At 41.6% G+C, this 18,380-nt stretch overlaps 1 protein-coding gene across 2 annotated transcripts in view; it reads right to left on the bottom strand.

Moving 5' to 3' along the window:
• Positions 1–17,049, bottom strand: part of unc13bb (unc-13 homolog Bb (C. elegans)) — a 117,383-nt gene extending 100,334 nt beyond the window's left edge. For both annotated transcript variants that reach the window (XM_071350471.1, XM_071350470.1), the window contains exons 1-2: positions 16,813–17,049; positions 10,578–10,607 (exon numbers count right to left, since the gene is read on the bottom strand). In XM_071350471.1, coding sequence (XP_071206572.1) covers positions 10,578–10,607; positions 16,813–16,834 — 52 coding nt within the window. In that variant the 5' untranslated portion in view covers positions 16,835–17,049. The remainder of the gene's footprint in view (positions 1–10,577; positions 10,608–16,812) is intronic.
• Between the last annotated feature and the right edge of the window lie 1,331 nt (positions 17,050–18,380).

An 18,380-nucleotide genomic window follows, 5' to 3' on the forward strand; every position in this document is an offset into this window, starting at 1 on the left:
TGTTAACTAATGCAAGGACGATGGATTATATGAGCTTACTCACGTACCCTGATGTTCTCATTAAAAGATGTAACACTGTGAATCCGGCAGAAAGGATTCCATTTGATTTTGAAGGAGAAGCACATGATTGTGTAGCCGAGGCTTTAACATTTACCAAACTACGTCCAGACTTAGAATCAATTCCATTAATAGGTCAAGAGGGATATGACCTGGAAAGTTACTTTGTAGATGGTTCTTGTTTTAAAGATTATACAGGTACTCATGCAGGGTTTGCGGTAGTTAAGCAAAAGGGGAAAGCTTTCACTGAGGAAATATTAGAGCATTGTCCTCAGCCTTGCTCTGCCCAGCTAGCTGAATTACAGGCTCTGACTGCAGCATGTGGGCTAGGAAGAGGTAAAACCGTTAATATCTATACTGATTCCGCTTACGCACACGGCGTATGTCATTTGTTTGGTGCAGTCTGGAAACAGAGAGGTTTTCGAAAGAGTGATGGAACTCCCATCCAACATCATGCTCAAATTGTTAAATTAATGACAGCATTAATGTATCCTCGGAAGTTAGCTATAATCAAGTGTCAAGCGCACAAAAAAGGTAATGATTTTGTTATTAGGGGCAATAATGCAGCGGATGAAGCTGCCAAAAAAGCATCTAAATGTATTGTTCCTATTCTCATTGCACCATTAATGGACATGGTTGCTATTGCACCTCTTACATCTCCGGCTGAGCTAATTCAAATTCAGGCTCGTGCTGGTATTACTGAACAGAATACCTGGCTACAGAGGGGGGCCTCGGTAGATAGACATGGGATATGGAGAACACATGATGGTGCCATATTGGCCACCACCACTCTACTGACGCTACTTATTAATGATGCACATGATATTGATCATTGTGCAAGGGGGGAGGTGATAAGAAAAATCAAAAAACAAGGTTTTTGGTCACCTTATCTACAGGCAACAGTAGATGAGATTTTGTCAAAATGTGATATATGTGCAAAAAACAACATACGTAAAGGTATAGCTACGCCTATAGGTCACATACCGGTTCCAGAAGGCCCGTTTAGACATATTGTGATGGACTATGTAGACATGATAAAACCTATAAGGGGTAAAAGGTACATGTTAGTTATCATAGACAGGTTCAGCAGATGGGTGGAAGCAGTACCATCAGTGGATCAGGGGTCAAGAACAGTGATAAAATTCTTATCAACAGAAGTAATTCCCAGATTCGGGATTCCGTCCGAAATTAGCTCAGACAATGGTTCAGCGTTTATACAAAAAGTTGTAAAAACAATAATACAGCAGCTAAGGATGAAACAAAGGCTGGGATGTGTCTATCATCCCCAATCGCAGGGGATGGTTGAGAGAGTTAACGGTTTTCTGAAAAACAAGATAACAAAGATTTGTAGATCTACAGGGCTTAATTGGGTGGATGCTTTACCGCTTGCACTAATGAGTTGCCGCATGGAAACTAACAGAAACACGCATCTATCGCCGCATGAAATGCTTACGGGTCGACCCATGCCTATACCAATGTTAGGAGGATTGTATAAAGGTCCCTCCTTGGATATATTGCAAAGTGAATTAAAATCGTATGTGATGTATCTAACCAACATACACAAAGCTATATATTCACAGGAGAAAAAGACGGTGCCGGAGCCTGGACCTGAAGGACCTCTCCCAGTGATACCAGGAGATCTGGTCTACGTTCGAGTGTTCCGAAGGAAGTGGGATCAGCCGAGGAGAGAAGGACCCTACGAGGTGGCCGCAGCCACAAAAACAGCAGTCCAGGTGAAAGGAAGCAAGACGTGGTATCATCTAAACCACTGCACACGAGTCCCAACAGAGAAAAGGATACAACCACATAGAGATGAGAACACAGAGGATGCTGATACACCAGGCGGGAGCCCAGAGGGAGCAGGAGCAGAGGAAACGATCAAAACACCAGGGAGGAGTCAAGAAAATGGCAGACCAGATACAAGCCAAGATACGACGAGTGCATCAATTCAAAATCTCAGAAGAAGTACCAGGGGAAAACAGTCTAAACAGGAAAGGGACAAACAACCACAGCTTCCTCAGGTATGGTCAGAGAGCCCAGAAATGGGGGGGAGTAACATGCCTGTTACTCCTGATGACATACCTGCTGTGGCAGACCTCTTTGATAGAAGCCCTCCACAATGGGATCCCGAAGTACCACCTGCAGAATGGGAACATCTCTTCCCTGAAATTGATACCCTTCCAGATGAAAGCCCAGTTCGGCCTGAGGAGGGAGCCTCAGGGGAAGAAACAGGAAGAGAAGCATCACAAGAGAGGGAAGGGGATTTCCCCACAATTGACTTTTCAACTCTTGAAGGGTCCCCCTAACAAACAATTGAAGTTAGAACGGCAGAAGAAAGACATTGACATAGCAAAAATAATAATCAACACTAGTACAGTAACAACAGACTCACACACAATCAAGAAGTATGGTGGAAGCAGGAAGAGAAGAGAGGAATCAGCCGAACAATTAAAAAAGACTGACAAGGTTAGAATCTCTGTTCCACCTCAACTCATAACTGAAACAGGAGAACAGAAGACAATCTCAATCAAAAGGATCAAGCCTCTACCTGAGATTGCATTCTGTGGATGGACACATCACCAAACAAAGGGAGAAGTCATTTGGGACCCAAAAGGATGTGACCTGACATTAACCAAAGAAGTAGACGAGTGGGTGCTCACCATGAATCAGATTGAACCAGTTGAAGGTGAAGACTTAATAGTTGAAATAACGAGAACCAGATTGACCAAAGGGAGTAGCACCACAGTCATTAGAATTGGTCCTACGCCAATACCTAAACAGGAAGAGCTGGTGATAACTAAAACGACAACAACAGTGGAAATTGCTGCAAGGATTACAGCAGTTACTACCAAGGTATCATCCATTGCTATTAACAAACAGTCTAATGTACCCACAAAGAAACCTGAGGCATCAGAACCAAAAGGGTTTTTTACTGACATTTGGAACTTTCTGAAAAACACTAACAATCTGCCTCGAGAAAAGGACAATGTGACTCCAACTGATGCTTTAACCCCAGAACTATACAAGGACAAATCATTGAAGAAATTAGTAGGAAATGAATGGTATGAATGGGCTCAATATACAGCAATGAAATTAAAATTGACAAATTGCTTACTATGTGCACCCTCTCCGCTGACAGAATTAGTGGTGGTACCAAGTCCTTATGATTACAAGGACTGTGCTGAATTTAATAAGAACTTTTGTCATTTGAGTAGACCAGAAAGGCCTTATTGCCCAGCTGAATGTTTGTCATATTTGGGTAATCCATATTATCATCAGTATTACAATCAAACTGGTTGGGGAAAGTGGTGTAAAGAATTGGATATAAGGATGGAAGTACAGAAGCTAGAGGTCCCACATAAATATCGGATAGATTATCAACAAACATATGAATGTTTTAACAGCACAAAAGGACAGAATGAGATGGGGAAGTTTAAAGGTCAATGCGAGATCACATGGCACTTAACTACGGATACCACATGGAATGCAGACACTCCAAGAAGGGCTACTTATCAAGCAGCTGGAAGTTGGGTGGGAAAAGTGGTCATTCATGATAGTTGTCAAAATCAAACTCTAGCACTACCTTTAATTGCACCATATGAAGAACAGACCAAGGTAGTTGCAGATTTCTTCTGGATATGTGGGGGAAAGAGATTAAGGGCAACATTGCCAAAGGGATGGACAGGTCTCTGTGCAAGAGTTAGGTTGATTCAACAGATAACTATCATTGAATGGGATCCTAGTGATGCTAGGCAACAAAATACTAAAAATAGAGTAAAAAGAGAATATGAGTCTGACCCCAAGGTCTATTTGGATGCAATAGGCCAACCTAGAGGTGTTCCTAACGAGTACAAAGCAAGAGATGAGATTAAATCAGGATTTGAATCAATCTTTTTGTGGATAACACCTAATAAGAATTTAGAGTGGATTAATTATATTTATTATAACCAACAGAGATTTATTAACTATACCGACTCGGCTCTAACAGCGTTGGGGGAACAGGTACAGGCTACCAGTAAAATGACTTGGCAAAACAGACAGGCTCTCAATTGGCTATTAGCGGAGAAGGGTGGAGTTTGTGTTATGTTTGGAGATGATTGTTGCACTTTTCTTCCCAATAACACTGCACCTAATGGATCCTTCGCTATCGCTATGGCTAAACTTAAAGGTTTACGAGCTGAGGTTAAGGCAAATGCTGGGTTTGACTCTCATGTTTGGGATTGGTTGGATCTAGCATTAGGAAAGTGGGGAGCTGTGTTTGCTAGGATGGCTATTGTGCTGGGAGGGGGGTTATTGGCTCTGGGTCTTGTATTTTGTTGTGTTTTACCTTTGATAAAATCACTTGTGGTCCAGACAACAGTTAAACAGATGTCTGTAAGGAGTGCTGACCCTCCAGTGATAATTAATCCTGTACCTGGGAGCCCAGGCCATTATACCAATAAATATGGAAAACTTTGCAATGCAGTTGGTGGACCTCTGGACTGCCCCTTTGGCAATCCAAACTGTCTCTATGGAGTGATGCCGGGAGGTGGTTATGCTTGCCATGATTTCAGTAAGGATGGTCTGCCTGTATATGCTGTATTCCCAAATTCAGACGACTGTCTACTGGTACATGTCCACAAAAAGTGTCATTTGCGCCGTAGGTGCAAGTGGTGCACAAAATTTAATGTGGAAGGCCATGACCATCACGGAGACCCCGTGTTTTGCGCAAAATGTCAAAGAGGTGATTGTAGAATATGTCAGGATGAGGACTGTGCTCCTATGTAAGGATTTTAGTATATCTATTTTTGTTTAAGGCCTTGTGTTTCTGTATGTTTGGTTGAATTTTTAGTTATGTATATCAATGACTATATATATGGTTTCCTTTAATTAAAGCTAGTTATGCCTTCTAAAAACTAGGTTAATTTCAAAAAAAACATGTTAGGTAACAAAGGGTATTCCGGTTACAAGTGTCTATGGACCATGTCCTTAATCTTCTAAACAAAGGTTGGTATCATTGATATCACTTTATTAGAGAGGTGTCTGCGAGGGAGGATCATGTTGAAATGCTTAAATTTAGAATGATGTTGTGTCAATTTTCTTTTGTAACTGCATGTAGGTCTTTGATTTTTTTCTTATTCATTTATTATTATACTCCTTGTATTATTTTGATTTTCACATAACTGAGATAACCTCAGGCAAGGCTATGTACCTACACGCTCATGCTTCATCAAATATGTAATATTTTGTCCTTATATTTTTTATACCAAATTTGATCTATTACTCTTATGAATATTGGAGATGTTTGGTCTAGTTAGTTTTTGTTTTTTATGTTTCTGATTAGATCTTTTACTCCTATTTCACATTGGAGATGTTTGGTCTAGTTGGTTTATATGCTTCACTTTGTTTTTATTTTTTGTATTTTCTTGTTTATCATAGGTATTTTCTTTTACTATCCCAAAGTCTTATTTGTATCATTTATGTGGCTAAATAGCCCCAGAGGGGGGATTGTAGTAGTAACATAAGGCAACTGGATGCTAATGGTAGAAGAGACATATAGTCTGACAATTCCAATAAGACAAACATCAGAGAAATATGCCTAGGACAATTAGACACATGGTCTGCTGACCTGACACTAATGAAAGGGAGAGAACACATGGTCTGCTGACCTGACACACTAAAGATAGAGGGATCCATAGTCAGCTGCTTCTAAAAGGAAGGCCTATAAGGCTGAATCTGCTGATTCCAATAAAGGCAAACAAAACAAAGAGTACATTGACACATTATGCTGACACACTAAAGATAGAGGGATCCATAGTCAGCTGCTTCTAAAAGGAAGGCCTATAAGGCTGAATCTGCTGATTCCAATAAAGGCAAACAAAACAAAGAGTACATTGACACATTATGCTGACACACTAGGATGGAGGGTCCGGTCACCATTATAAACTAATTGAAAGCAGATATGGGCGTTAGTAGGCGTGAACAAGCAGGAAGCCTGAACTAAAAAGATAATGATGGCAGGGAAAATTAGGGGAAGTATGCTTATTTGCATATGGGGTGGACCCATATGCTATTTATGTATAAATGTTGGAACCGGGGTTGGGAAGCGGGGTGTGTTCCGCGGACATTCCAGATTGTGATACAATTTGTATTAAAAATCTTATTTGAGTTCACAAAGTTCTTGTAAGAGTTATATTTGAAGTGATTTTCTACGACAGTTCATGTATATATAATTTGATATACAGAAGAATATACTTAACTGTCTTATGATTTATAATTATCTTGTTTGATATTGTACATTTAATTGATGTTGATGCATTTGTGAGAAACAAGTTTTGGTTTATTTAATTTACGAGTAGTCAATTTAGTCATTGTCTTTTGTTTGGAGCGCTCCTGTCAATGTTGAGTAAGGACGCGCACACATAGCCTACAGGTGCAAATGTAGGCATATAAAATGTGCCCATTTGGGGATCTGATAGTCTTTCTGATTGGCTTAACGCACCACCACTAATGACCTATGGAGCTTCTCAAAGTAATGCTTTCTTCACCTCAAACAGCAAGCAAACAATTTATGTTTTTACATCCATTGAGAATTACAATAGTAGAAACCTAATAAAATAGGTCTACCTGACTAGTTCTTATCAAAATCAAATCAAACTGTGTCACATGCACCGAACACATCAAGTGTAGACCTTACTGTGAAATGCTTACTTACAAGCCCGTAACCAACAGTACAGTTCAAGAAGAGTTAAGAAAATATTTACCAAATAAACTTTAAAAATATATAAAATAAAAACACAATAACAAGGCTATATACACAGGGTGTACCGGTACAGAGTCAATGTGCGGGGGTACAGGTTAGGTAATTTGTTGGTATGTAGGTAGGGGTGAAGTGACTATGCATAGATAACAAACAGCAAGTAGCAGCAGTGTACAAAACAAAGAGGGGAGGGGGGGGGGGGGGGGGGGTCATTTGATTAATTGTTCAGCAGTCTTATGGCTTGGGGGTAGAAGCTGCCAAGGAGCCTTTTGGTCCTAGACTTGACGCCCCGGCACCGCTTGCCGTGCGGCAGCGGAGAAAACAGTCTACGACTTGGGTGACTGGAGTCTCTGACAATGTTATGGGCTTTCCTCTGACACAGCCTATTATATAGGTCCTGGATTGCTTGAAGCTTGGCCCCAGTGATGTAATGGGCTGTACTCGCTACCCTCTTTAGCGCCTTGCGGTCAGATGCCAAGCAGTTCCCATATCAGGCAGTGATGCAACCGGGCAGGATGCTCTCGATGGTGCAGCTGTAGAAACTTTTGAGGATCTGAGGACCCATGCCAAATTTTTTCAGTCTCCTGAGGGGAATAGGTTTTGTCGTGCCATCTTGACGACTGTCTTGGTATGTTTGGACCATAATAGTTTGTTAGTGATGTGGACACCAAGGAACTTGAAACTCTCAACCCGCTCCACTACAGCACCATCGATGTAAAATGGGGGACCTGTTCAGCCCGCATTTTCCTGTAGTCCACGGTCAACTCCTTTGTCTTGCTCACACAGAGTTAGAGGTTGTTGTCCTGGCACCACACGGCCAGTTCTCTGACCTCCTCCCTATAGGCTCTCATCGTTGTCAGTGATCAGGCCTACCACTGTTGTGTCATCAGCAAACTTAATGGTGATGGAGTCGTGTTTGGTCTCGCAGTTGTGGGTGAACAGGGATTACAGGAGGGGACTAAGTACACACCTCTGAGGGGCCCCAGTGTTGAGGATCAGCGCGGCAGACGTGTTGTTACCTACCCTTACTACCTGGGGGTGGCCCGTCAGGGAGTCCAGGATCCAGTTGCAGAGGGAGGTGTTTAGTCACAGGGTCCTTAGCTTAGTGATGAGCTTCGTGGGCACTATGGTGTTGAACGCTGAGCTGTAGTCAATGAACATCATTCTCACATAGGTGTTCCTTTTGTCCAGGTGGGAACGGGCAGTGTGTAGTGCGATTGAGATTGCGGCATCTGTGGATCTGTTGGGGCGGTATTCGAATTGGAGTGGGTCTAGGGTATCCGGGAGATGCTGTTGATGTGAGCCATGACCAGTCTTTCAAAGCACTTCATGGCTACCGACGTGAGTGCCACCGGGCGGTAATCATTTAGGCAGGTTACCTTCGCTTCCTTGGGCACAGGGACTATGGTGGTCTGCTTGAAACATGTAGGTATTACAGACTCGGTGAGGGAGAGATTGAAAATGTCAGTGAAGACACTTGCCAGTTGGTCAGAGCATGCTTTGAGTACATGCCCTGGTAATCCATCTGGCCCTGTGGCTTTGTGAATGTTGACCTGTTTAAAGGTCTTGCTCACATCGGCTACCGAGAGCGTTATCACACAGTCATCCAGAACAGCTTGACTTGGACTGAAATAGGTTCCGGTACTCATTTTAGGTGCTGGTACTGTTTATATTTAGGTGCAGGAGATCCATAATACTTTTGAGCTAATATTCCATAAGAGGAACAGGAGCTCAAGCAGTAGAACATTTGAGGCTCCTGCCCAAGTCAAGCACTGCTTCTTATCCCTTGCACAAATAGCATAGAGCTGTGTCTGTCCCGAGCTCACTGGCACAGGAAACTGAGAGCCCAGAATATTTTATACAATGTTGCAAGTTCACTAGCACAAGCGTCATGACTGAACCCAACTTAATAGTTGATACAAAGTTTCAAGTTCGTTGTAGAGAGGTGTTGGCAAAACATTTTTTTTACCCCTTTTTCTTCCCAATTTTGTGGTATACAAATTGGTAGTTACAGTCTTTTCTCATCGCTGCAACTCCCATACGGACTCGGGAAAGGCAAAGGTCGAGAGCTGTGCGTCCTCCGAAACAAAACCCAACCAAGCCGCACTGCTGCAAATGCCCACTTAACCCAGAAGCCAGCTGCACCAATGTGTCGGAGGAAGCACTGTACACCTAGCGACCGTGTTAGCGGTCGCCTAACCCTCCCCTAACCCGGACGACGCTGGGCCAATTGTGCGCCGCTCCATGGGTCTCCTGGGCGTGGCCGGCTGCGACAGAGCCTGGACTCGAACCCAGAATCTCTAGTGGCACAGCGATGCAGTGCCTAAGACCACTGCACCACTCGGGAGGTTGTATGGGATTTTTTCTACCTGCAGGCTGCAATGTTTTTATTTGTTGGCTTTATGTAGGCTATGTCTACATAGTTGGCAATGGCAATAGAATTTACTTTTTTAGGTTTATCATTTTCATTTAGATTTTTATGAAATTTTGATTAACCACGTGACAATTATTTTGAGATATGAAGTTATTATAAATTAAATGAATCTGTTACACCAAAATGTGCATATGAAAACCATAACTGGCACACAGATCGGTAGAAAAGATAAATTGGCATTCAATATGAGAAAGGTTCCCAACTCCTCGTGTAGCGTATTACAAGCAACTTCAGGAGAGTAATAGCAGAATCCGCAAAAGCCAGCAGGAGCTAGAGGAGAATAGTTGGGTCAGGTTAAGTTTTTTTTCTTCTGGTTATCTAGATCTCTGGCGCCCTTGTGAGGCATTTGTCTTATTTCATCAAACCGTAAGCTTTAAGCATCAGACAAGCTCAATGCATATAGTTGATTTCATTAAAAACACATAGGGTGTGTCTATATTTGGAAAAATACATGTTTAAAAATTTCGACCAATCGATTGGACCAAGATTTTATTTTAGTCGGGACAGCCCTAGACTGAAGGCTACCGGTAAGCTTCATAATGTGACAGGTGAAATGAAGAACGCAACCTGCTTTACCTCCAACGATCGCACAAGTTCACTGCAGGTATTTACTTAACTACAAATATTCAAATGTAATGAAAACTTCAAATAAATTGTTTCAACGGCATTGACAGTATTGAAAATCATTCCGTGGCCATTTCAAATACCTCGGTAATACCTCTATTTTTAGGCTGGCAATTGTCAAACGCGCTTGTTGGCAATATCTACTTGTTAAAGCCGGTGCTCTGCTATTTTCCAACCCTTGCAGCAGGATTGGTAATTTACCTAGTTCATGTGCTCGCTTGAGCTGAGGTGGGAGGGATGGCAATATCTGAGGTGTGTCCTTAAAAACATGCACCAGTGCCAAATCAGCCTGACAGTACTTTTGACAGTACTTCAATCATAAGGAAGTATGGTTTACAGTGACAAATGCATCAAATATATTGGGAAATTCAGAAGATCATCAGGCAATACGTGTTCCTGCGAGTCTCATCTTTCAGTGACGGGGTCATAATATTTTGTAGCTTAAACCGTTCAAAAAACAGCTATATTTGTAGGTAGAAAACAGACACCGCTCTGTTTATTACAACCTCAAAAAGCTTCGGCGCAGGTTTTCATTGGCCAGTGAGTGGTCAAACCCTCGTCATACCTATAACTTATTTGTTGCGTTTATTACGCTAACGCCAGGTGTTGTGCCCATAATTCCCACTGTCAAAATAGCTAAAATATTTATGACACACCCACAGGGTCCTAGTTTGGGACAACATTCAAAGACATAACACCAAAATAAAGAGTTTAAGGACTTACCCGGTGATCCATGCAGCTTGGCTTTCTTTACTGAAAAAGAAAGAAACATAAAATAACCATTAGAAACGTCAAAGACGTGTTTTTTAATTTATTTTTAAAGAGAGAGCAAGTCAGTATCCCTGGTCATGACTTACTTCAGGGATATCACACAGCTTTATCAGAAACAAATTGCTGTAGACTACATTGTGTACAATGACTGTGAACCCATGGTCACTTCATGTCTCCTCAATGGCATCCCCTGAAAGGCTGCAGTCAGATCCATCCTGCTGAGTGTAACCCAGCAGTGCATGCCAATTGGTGAATCAGGGACCAGGAACCAGTCACACAAACACCAATCAGCCACAACCACAGAAAAAAAAGAGCACATGACATGTGTAGGTAAGGCCTGAAATTCATTAATAATGTATGCAGACCAACAGCTGGAGCACGTGTTGATGAAGCATCGAGTAGGAACCTGTTGAGGGTGAGAAGTGGCCATCCAGGTGATGTCTGTACGAGTGAGCATCAGCATTACAATATCCTCTCAACCTCAACCTAGCAGCAGAAAACACCAGCCTCACACATTTTAGACAATCACTAAATATTCACAAAAAATGAATCATAACCCTAAAGATGTGGGACACTTTCATAAAAACTGATTAGTTATTCCGATGGAGAACAGCAAGGCTGAAAACATCAATATTTTAAAACTAAAGAAACAATGATGTTTCAATACACCATTGAACATCATAAAAAGGAGTTAAAATAACATGTTACAAGGTTATCAAGTTTTCATGCAAATATTCAGATGTTTCTAATAAATTGACCACTACTTTGTCAGGCCACACTTTCATATTGACCTCTGTGCTGTAATCTTTCACAGTCAAATCCCATAATACACAATACACTCCCGTACTGAGCTAGCCCTCCCAGATAGGCTATGTTCTCTGGCACTGGATCCATAATCCCAACCTTTGCCTGGACAAAACCCTGATAGACTGGAATATGGAGAGCCCTAAATCCTATTCACACAGGACTAGTATTACTATAGAACGTTGGTTATATAAATGTTACCACAGCATGTCCGTTTTTCCAGTGGACGATTCAGACGGAATTAGTTTTACCAAACTTCCCCTGCAATCATTTTTCTTTTTTACTTAAAAATTGACCATTATGACAGAAGCCTGGAGGCTCTTCTAGGCATGAAGATATTTCAAATGTCTAGGGATAGCCTAATATTGGCCTAATGACCTTCAGTTCGCAGAAAGTCAAAGTCATACCTATCATTCCAGTGTAAGGTGTGTGAAGTACAAGTCAGAATGGTGAACAGGTAGTCATTGGTTGAATGGCAGATTAATCTACACAAAATATAGGTATCACAAAGCAGATTGTAACATACAACAAGGGCAATGATATGATGATAAGCCTAGCAGATGTTTAAAAAACAACACAATTAGCTAATTCTCTTTTCATCTACTATGTGGACAACGAGAGCAGAAAAACATCTAGTGCACTCTGGTGTATTTTTAGACCTGGCTGACTTTAGACCTTTCCTGTATCTATACAATAAGGGTTATGGATTTGAAAGAAGGTTTAGAGGGGATTAATTGTGATGGCTGCTTCAGCCTTATGTACCGGCGACTAAACGACAGGGCTGGGATGGCAGATGGGCAGTGTCGGGTGGCGGTGAGTGACAGGAGCTGACTCTACATGATTTTAATATCAGCACGTACGGCTCCTCCCCCTCTCTCACTCTGTACACAGCTAGAATAACATGCAGCCCAAGTGAGTGTGACTATTTATTTGCCCATCTTAGTTAGCCTCTTAATCTCCCTAGCAACAACATGGCAAAGAGATGACCCCAAGGAGGGAAATGGAGGAGGTGGAGGAGAGAGCGCTTTCAAAATGCACCTGCCATCTTCCATTCTCTACACACACACACTCCCGTCCACTCCCTGACACTGAGATATTCTCAATTGGGCAAAGGTCTGTCCACTCCTCCTTCCTCCTTGACCCGGAAACCAACAAGCGGTCGCCATATGTAGGAGAGCACCAATTCGTTAATAGGTGAACGGAGGAATTTGCTCCTCTCCTAGATTGCCTCCTGTGGGGGAGGATGTTCAGGTGTATCCTACTGCGGGAAGAGTTTTGTAATCCACCACACTTCCTTTGAAAACTGCTGTTGGTTTTCTCAGATGAGAAAAGCATGCGCACAAATTGATACGCTACTTATCCTTTTATATATAAAAAGTCAAGCACAACTAGCTACATTCTATTTATCACTTCACACATTATTTTGGGATTCCACTTCTGTAATTGTCATTTGCCTGATGATGACATGCTAGAGAAGAGTCATTTCATACAAGTTCATTTATTTCCATCTTTCCTCTTGGAGGAACCAAGGAAAACCAATTGCGATTCTCCTACTGGCTCCCGGAAAATAGGAAAGGGAGCAGTGGAAAAGCAGAGGGTCAGGAGTGTGACGTCAGTGTTTCCAGAGAGGCTCTTCTAGGCCACCAGGCTGTGACTCTGGCCTGTGAGCTGGCACGACGGCAGGCATAATGTCCCAATCAAGCTGACGTCATTGTAAGCGGAGGCGAACAGAGCAGAGGGCCATAAAGCGAGGGGCCATTATGATGGAAACTGATTCTTATCGCTCTTCTGCTCAGCCGTCCATCTTTGTGACTGGAGGAAGCCATCAGTGTTTGGCCAGGGGCAGTTGCTCAGTTCCCCTATCAACCTACTGTTTACTAATCTTCTCTACTGTGTGCTCACCTGATGTCTGACCACATCTTTGTTTCTTTACCAAATGATAGGAACAACAAAAGAACCCCAACTGTATCCAAAGCAGTAAAAGGAAACAATTGGCTACATATAATTGAAAATAGGGTATATTAGTTTTAGTAGACTGAAAACACACAGCAGCAGAGCAATAAAATGATGGAACAGAAAAAAGGTCCAATAAGAATACTAGATACCAACTATATCATTGATCACATCCAGTCAAATTTTAAGATACGTTTGGGAATTGCCAGCAGCCCAGCACAAGGTGCATTTGAATATTGAGTTAAGGGATTTCCACCAGTGAATCCACTGGACGCCTGCCTGGCTTGCGACTGTTACTCAGCTCGGAGGATTAGTACTGGTAACCCTTAAATTTGGCTCAGAGGAGGCAAGTCACGTGACCACATATTGCGGATGGGACGGACACACTGCTGACTAGGGCCACGCATGCCTAGGGAGTGTTGTCAGGCGGCACAGGGAGACAGGAAGAGAAGAGCAGGGTCAGAGGCTTCTATTGTTCTGTATTTACACACTGCACTGGAGCTGATCAGGTGGAGCCTATGGGCGGGAAAGCAGACCAGAGAGCAGAGAGAAACAGAAACAGAGAGAGAGACAGAGCGAGCGAGACAGAGCAACAGATGGCCAGGGGATTACTGTTGCAATCTCTCAGCTCTCTCTCTCCCTCGCTCTCACTGCACTTTATACTCAATCTCGCTGTCCTCTGACCAATTCTCTTTCGCCCTGTCAACATGACATCTTTCCCCTCTCACACCATCTTCATGATTAATAGGCCTAGACCATACATCTCAAGCTATCCTTCTGTCCCTCTATCTATATATCAGATTATTGACGCAGCTGAATCTGTGACAAAGTCAACATGGCCCATTTCATCATGCAGTGTGCTTTCATTTCATCAAGATGGTCACAAACAGTGTTTTTTATAGCACTAAGAGACACACATCAGTGTTATGCAGAGGAGCCACAGAATAAATCCCTCTCCATGTCAATGGCACACTTAGCATTTGAAAAGGCTTGTTGGTACTCCTAAAACACTCAGTCTGCAATAATAATCATCTACCAAACCAGGATGCCTATTCAGCATCCACACAATACAATCCCTAGGTTTGCAGGACCATATTATGAGAGGTCCATGTGTACTGTCCACCCAGCCCAGCCCTGATCCACACACAGCAGGGGTCTCTGACTGTCCACCTGTCACACTTGGAGGGCTAGAACACATATCTGTTGTGTAAAGACATCACCATGGAGATGGGCCTTTCTAGGGGCAATAAATAAACAAAAAACCATGACACTGCTGTACGGGGGAAGGGGTGAGTCACAGCAGCCAATCACATACAGGCCGACCACCCGGTCTAGGATTCAATGCACTACTATGTCTAGGTTGGTAGACTAAACTACGGTGGCTCCAGTTTCCATTTTCTCAATACTAATCAATAAATGGATGTTGTATATTTTCTAGGACAAACGTGTTCGAGGAAACCACAGCATATTAAACAAACATGCTAAATTACTGTAAATTAGAGTGTTCGTCTCTGGATGTGCTGTGTTCACCTGTCCAGACTCCTCATGACCCATACACTGCCACAAGCCCTCATCTCTCTGGCCTGTGACGGGCCCAGGTTGAGGCTTGGCCTGATGAGGTGTCAAACAAGATTCTACTGGATGGGGAGAATTAAGGTTAGCCCATGGAGAGGTGCCAAGAGAAGACAGCTATCATTTCTACTGTTTTATTACCTCACCATCTGGTATCATGCACCTGCTCTAAGTCTGGACGTGACAACAAAAGCCACTGACTCAATTAGGTGAGCTAAAAACTTAGACACCTCACTTGTTAGGTGGGAGGAGCCTGATTACAATGAAATTATGACAAGGCATACAAGTTCATTCAAAACGTACCTCTGCCAACTGCTGTTCCTACTGACCACAATCACACATCTGTGCCATTATGTACCTGCCAAAATAGAATGTTTGAAGAGATAATGAAAATAATGCTTCAAGCATGGTTGACACTGGTCTATTACCTGGTCTGCTATGTACACTAACATGAGAAGTCGGGCATAAAATGTTGTTTAAACATTATTAGTCTTGATGGAGATAGGCCTGAAAGACTTGACAGTCAACACCTGCCTGCTTTTCATCCCATTTCCATCAGTGCCAAAAAGAGAGATTTCCAGTACCAGCCGCCATGGGTATTGATCCTGAGCCACAGGTATTGACGACAGAGGGGGAGCTAATAAAACTAGTCGGATACTAGTAATTATTTTTCAGTTTCATTAATAGATATATCTGAGTGATATTTTGCTTAATTTTAGTATTTTTCAGAACTGAAAAAGAAAGAACAAGGAAAAGCTTTTCTTACAGTATAAATAATTGACAAGTTCAGAGAACTCAGTCAAGCAAAATTTTATTTTTTGCCTCTATTCCTTGATGGTATTTTGTGCATAATTTCAATGACTAATTACATCATCAATTGAACAAGGAGTCACTGCACAAGCATAAACTGTGCCAGTATCAAGTACCCCCAGAAAAAGATTTGAAAAACATGGGCAGCCAGCTTAACCCCAACAAAAATGCCAGTCAAGCATGAATGAATAATGGCTGTATAGTATACATGTATAAGAGCAGAAATGTGGTTTTGCCTAAGTTGACTTTAGACAACCTTATTTGCTAAATGTTACCTGAACTGCAGTATACAGTCTTGTTAAGACACTTTAGATGTTAAGCAGAAACACTAACACACAAATTGGATTATAGGCTACTCTTTGTGAAGTAAATGAGATGTTTAGAGGACATGGCAATGGTGATAGTAGACGTCACACAAACTGAAGATAAAAGGCTGTCCAGTGTCTCAGACACACCACACAAACGATAACACTACTACAAAACCAGATTGTGTACCATAAGAGCACACAATCATACAATAATATAATTTATTTGGCAAATTCTAAATATACATTTGATAGCCAATTACAACCATTACACAAGCAAAAAATATTTAGCAAGTAAAACTACTTTTTCCTAATGTTGTAAGTTGGAAACTGACATGTCAAATTAACAAACGTTAAATCAGTTGACAAGAGCAGAAACACTGGAAAACAGCTGGTGGTAGAGGTGACGGCTCCCATCTCAGAATTATGTAATAAATAAGCTCCAAATCCAAATACAATTGCCTAAATAAACTATTTTTATACAATATATTAACTTAGAGCGTATATATTTTACATCTGCATAAGGGAGACACATACGGAAACAACTTCGCTTCAACAAGGGAAAAAAATAATAATCACGGCCGCAAAAGTTCAATTCATCCAGTTTGTTCTATCCGGCTTTCAAACCGGTTACTGCTGGGGTTCACAATCTAACGTTACTTCACTTGAAACAATTGTTTTGCTTTCGATTTATGAAGTCAAAAATATATGAAAATGTATTAAAGAAAAAGAGAATAACTCACCTCTTACACAAAGTAGAGACATGGCAAGAGCTTTTCTCTGACAATCCCTCTAGTTAAAAAATGTACCAAACGTCTCAGAAAAAATGCGCTCAACCCGGTAACATTGCAAACAATGTCTCCAATCACTTTTTTAAGTTGTTACAGGTGGGCTTGAGATGCTGTAAAGGGCAACATAAAGGTTCGGCAGAGAGCAATAGCCCCCTGCCATGGGCACGCCATGATAAAATTCATTAGACTAACCTGAGGGCACCGAGATAAGAGGGCGGCGCCGAAATACTCTCTAATGACATCTAGTCCATCCATTGAGTGAGCATAATCTCTGAAAAGGGCGGGTCGTACAGAAGGTTCTGACCAATCAATGAAGAGAGACTAAAAACCACAGTTTGAGGGAGCAGGTGGTGACGCAGAGTTGTCGCTCCCAGTTAGTGGCCTGTTTGGTAGTTTTCACCTGTACAAAAAATATAGAATTAAAACAGTGTAACTTTTTGGTCTAAATATAGGCCTATATCAAATTTGCACACAACATAAGACTACATATTTATCTTCCCTTAAGGATTAAAAAAGTATGCTTTTGCTTTTTTCCAGACACGTTTTTTTTTATATAGAGACATAAATGGATAGAAATATCACCATGTATGTTCAGTAAAATGTGTCGGGCAAGCGTATGATACAAATGACAACAACCCATGCTGAAAGAATAAATACATACCTACTAAGGTTTGGATTCATTTTCTTAATGATTAAAACGATCATCACAAAACTGCTTGGAAGCAATGGGTAAATTACATGAGTAAATCCTACAATATCACAAACAATGTTGCCATCAACAATACATTTTGATAGCCCTTTATTGTCCATTCACATGGATATTCTAGACTATTATATTTTCTGCTGACAGTGTTTCCTATTTAAAATATACTACATTATGTACATATCTAGGTGGCCAATACCTTGTCATTGTTGAGTCTGAGTGATGTCATTATGCCTATATAACCATCAGGATAACCTAGAATTTGACCAATATAGCTGGTTCACAGTTGGTTTTGGTATTTTAACCTGCACGTCATGAACACATCTGGTGGGGATAGTGAAAATCAACATACGCACGATGGTTGGTTTGGTCAGCATGTAAAGCTTTGATTGGGTGGTTCATGGGATAATTGACGATATTGAACAATTCTCAATTATACAAAATTCCATCCTCTCCTCTGTGACCCAGAAACCGATAGGTGGTCTAAGTGTCAATTCATTAGTAGGCGAACAGTATGCTCACCTTGAATATCTACTTCGGCAGAGGATGCACAAGAGCATCCTCCCTACAGCTAGCATGAACGTGTTTTAAAATCTGCTGATTCCCCTTTGAATCAGCTCTTTTCTCAGAGGAGAAAAATATTCTCTACTTATCCTTTGATCTATAAAATGTCTAGCAAAAGAAGCTTAATTTTTGGGGCACTTAACACATATTTTGGGATTCCTCCTGCCTGATGACGTGCTAGCGGCCTAGTCTCATTTCATACAAGGGCATTTGTTTCCACATTTCCTCTCTTTGCCACCGAGATTACCTTTGA

The sequence above is a fragment of the Salvelinus alpinus genome, chromosome 18, assembly GCF_045679555.1.
Source record: "Salvelinus alpinus chromosome 18, SLU_Salpinus.1, whole genome shotgun sequence".
In the NCBI taxonomy this organism is placed as follows: Eukaryota; Metazoa; Chordata; class Actinopteri; order Salmoniformes; family Salmonidae; genus Salvelinus; species Salvelinus alpinus.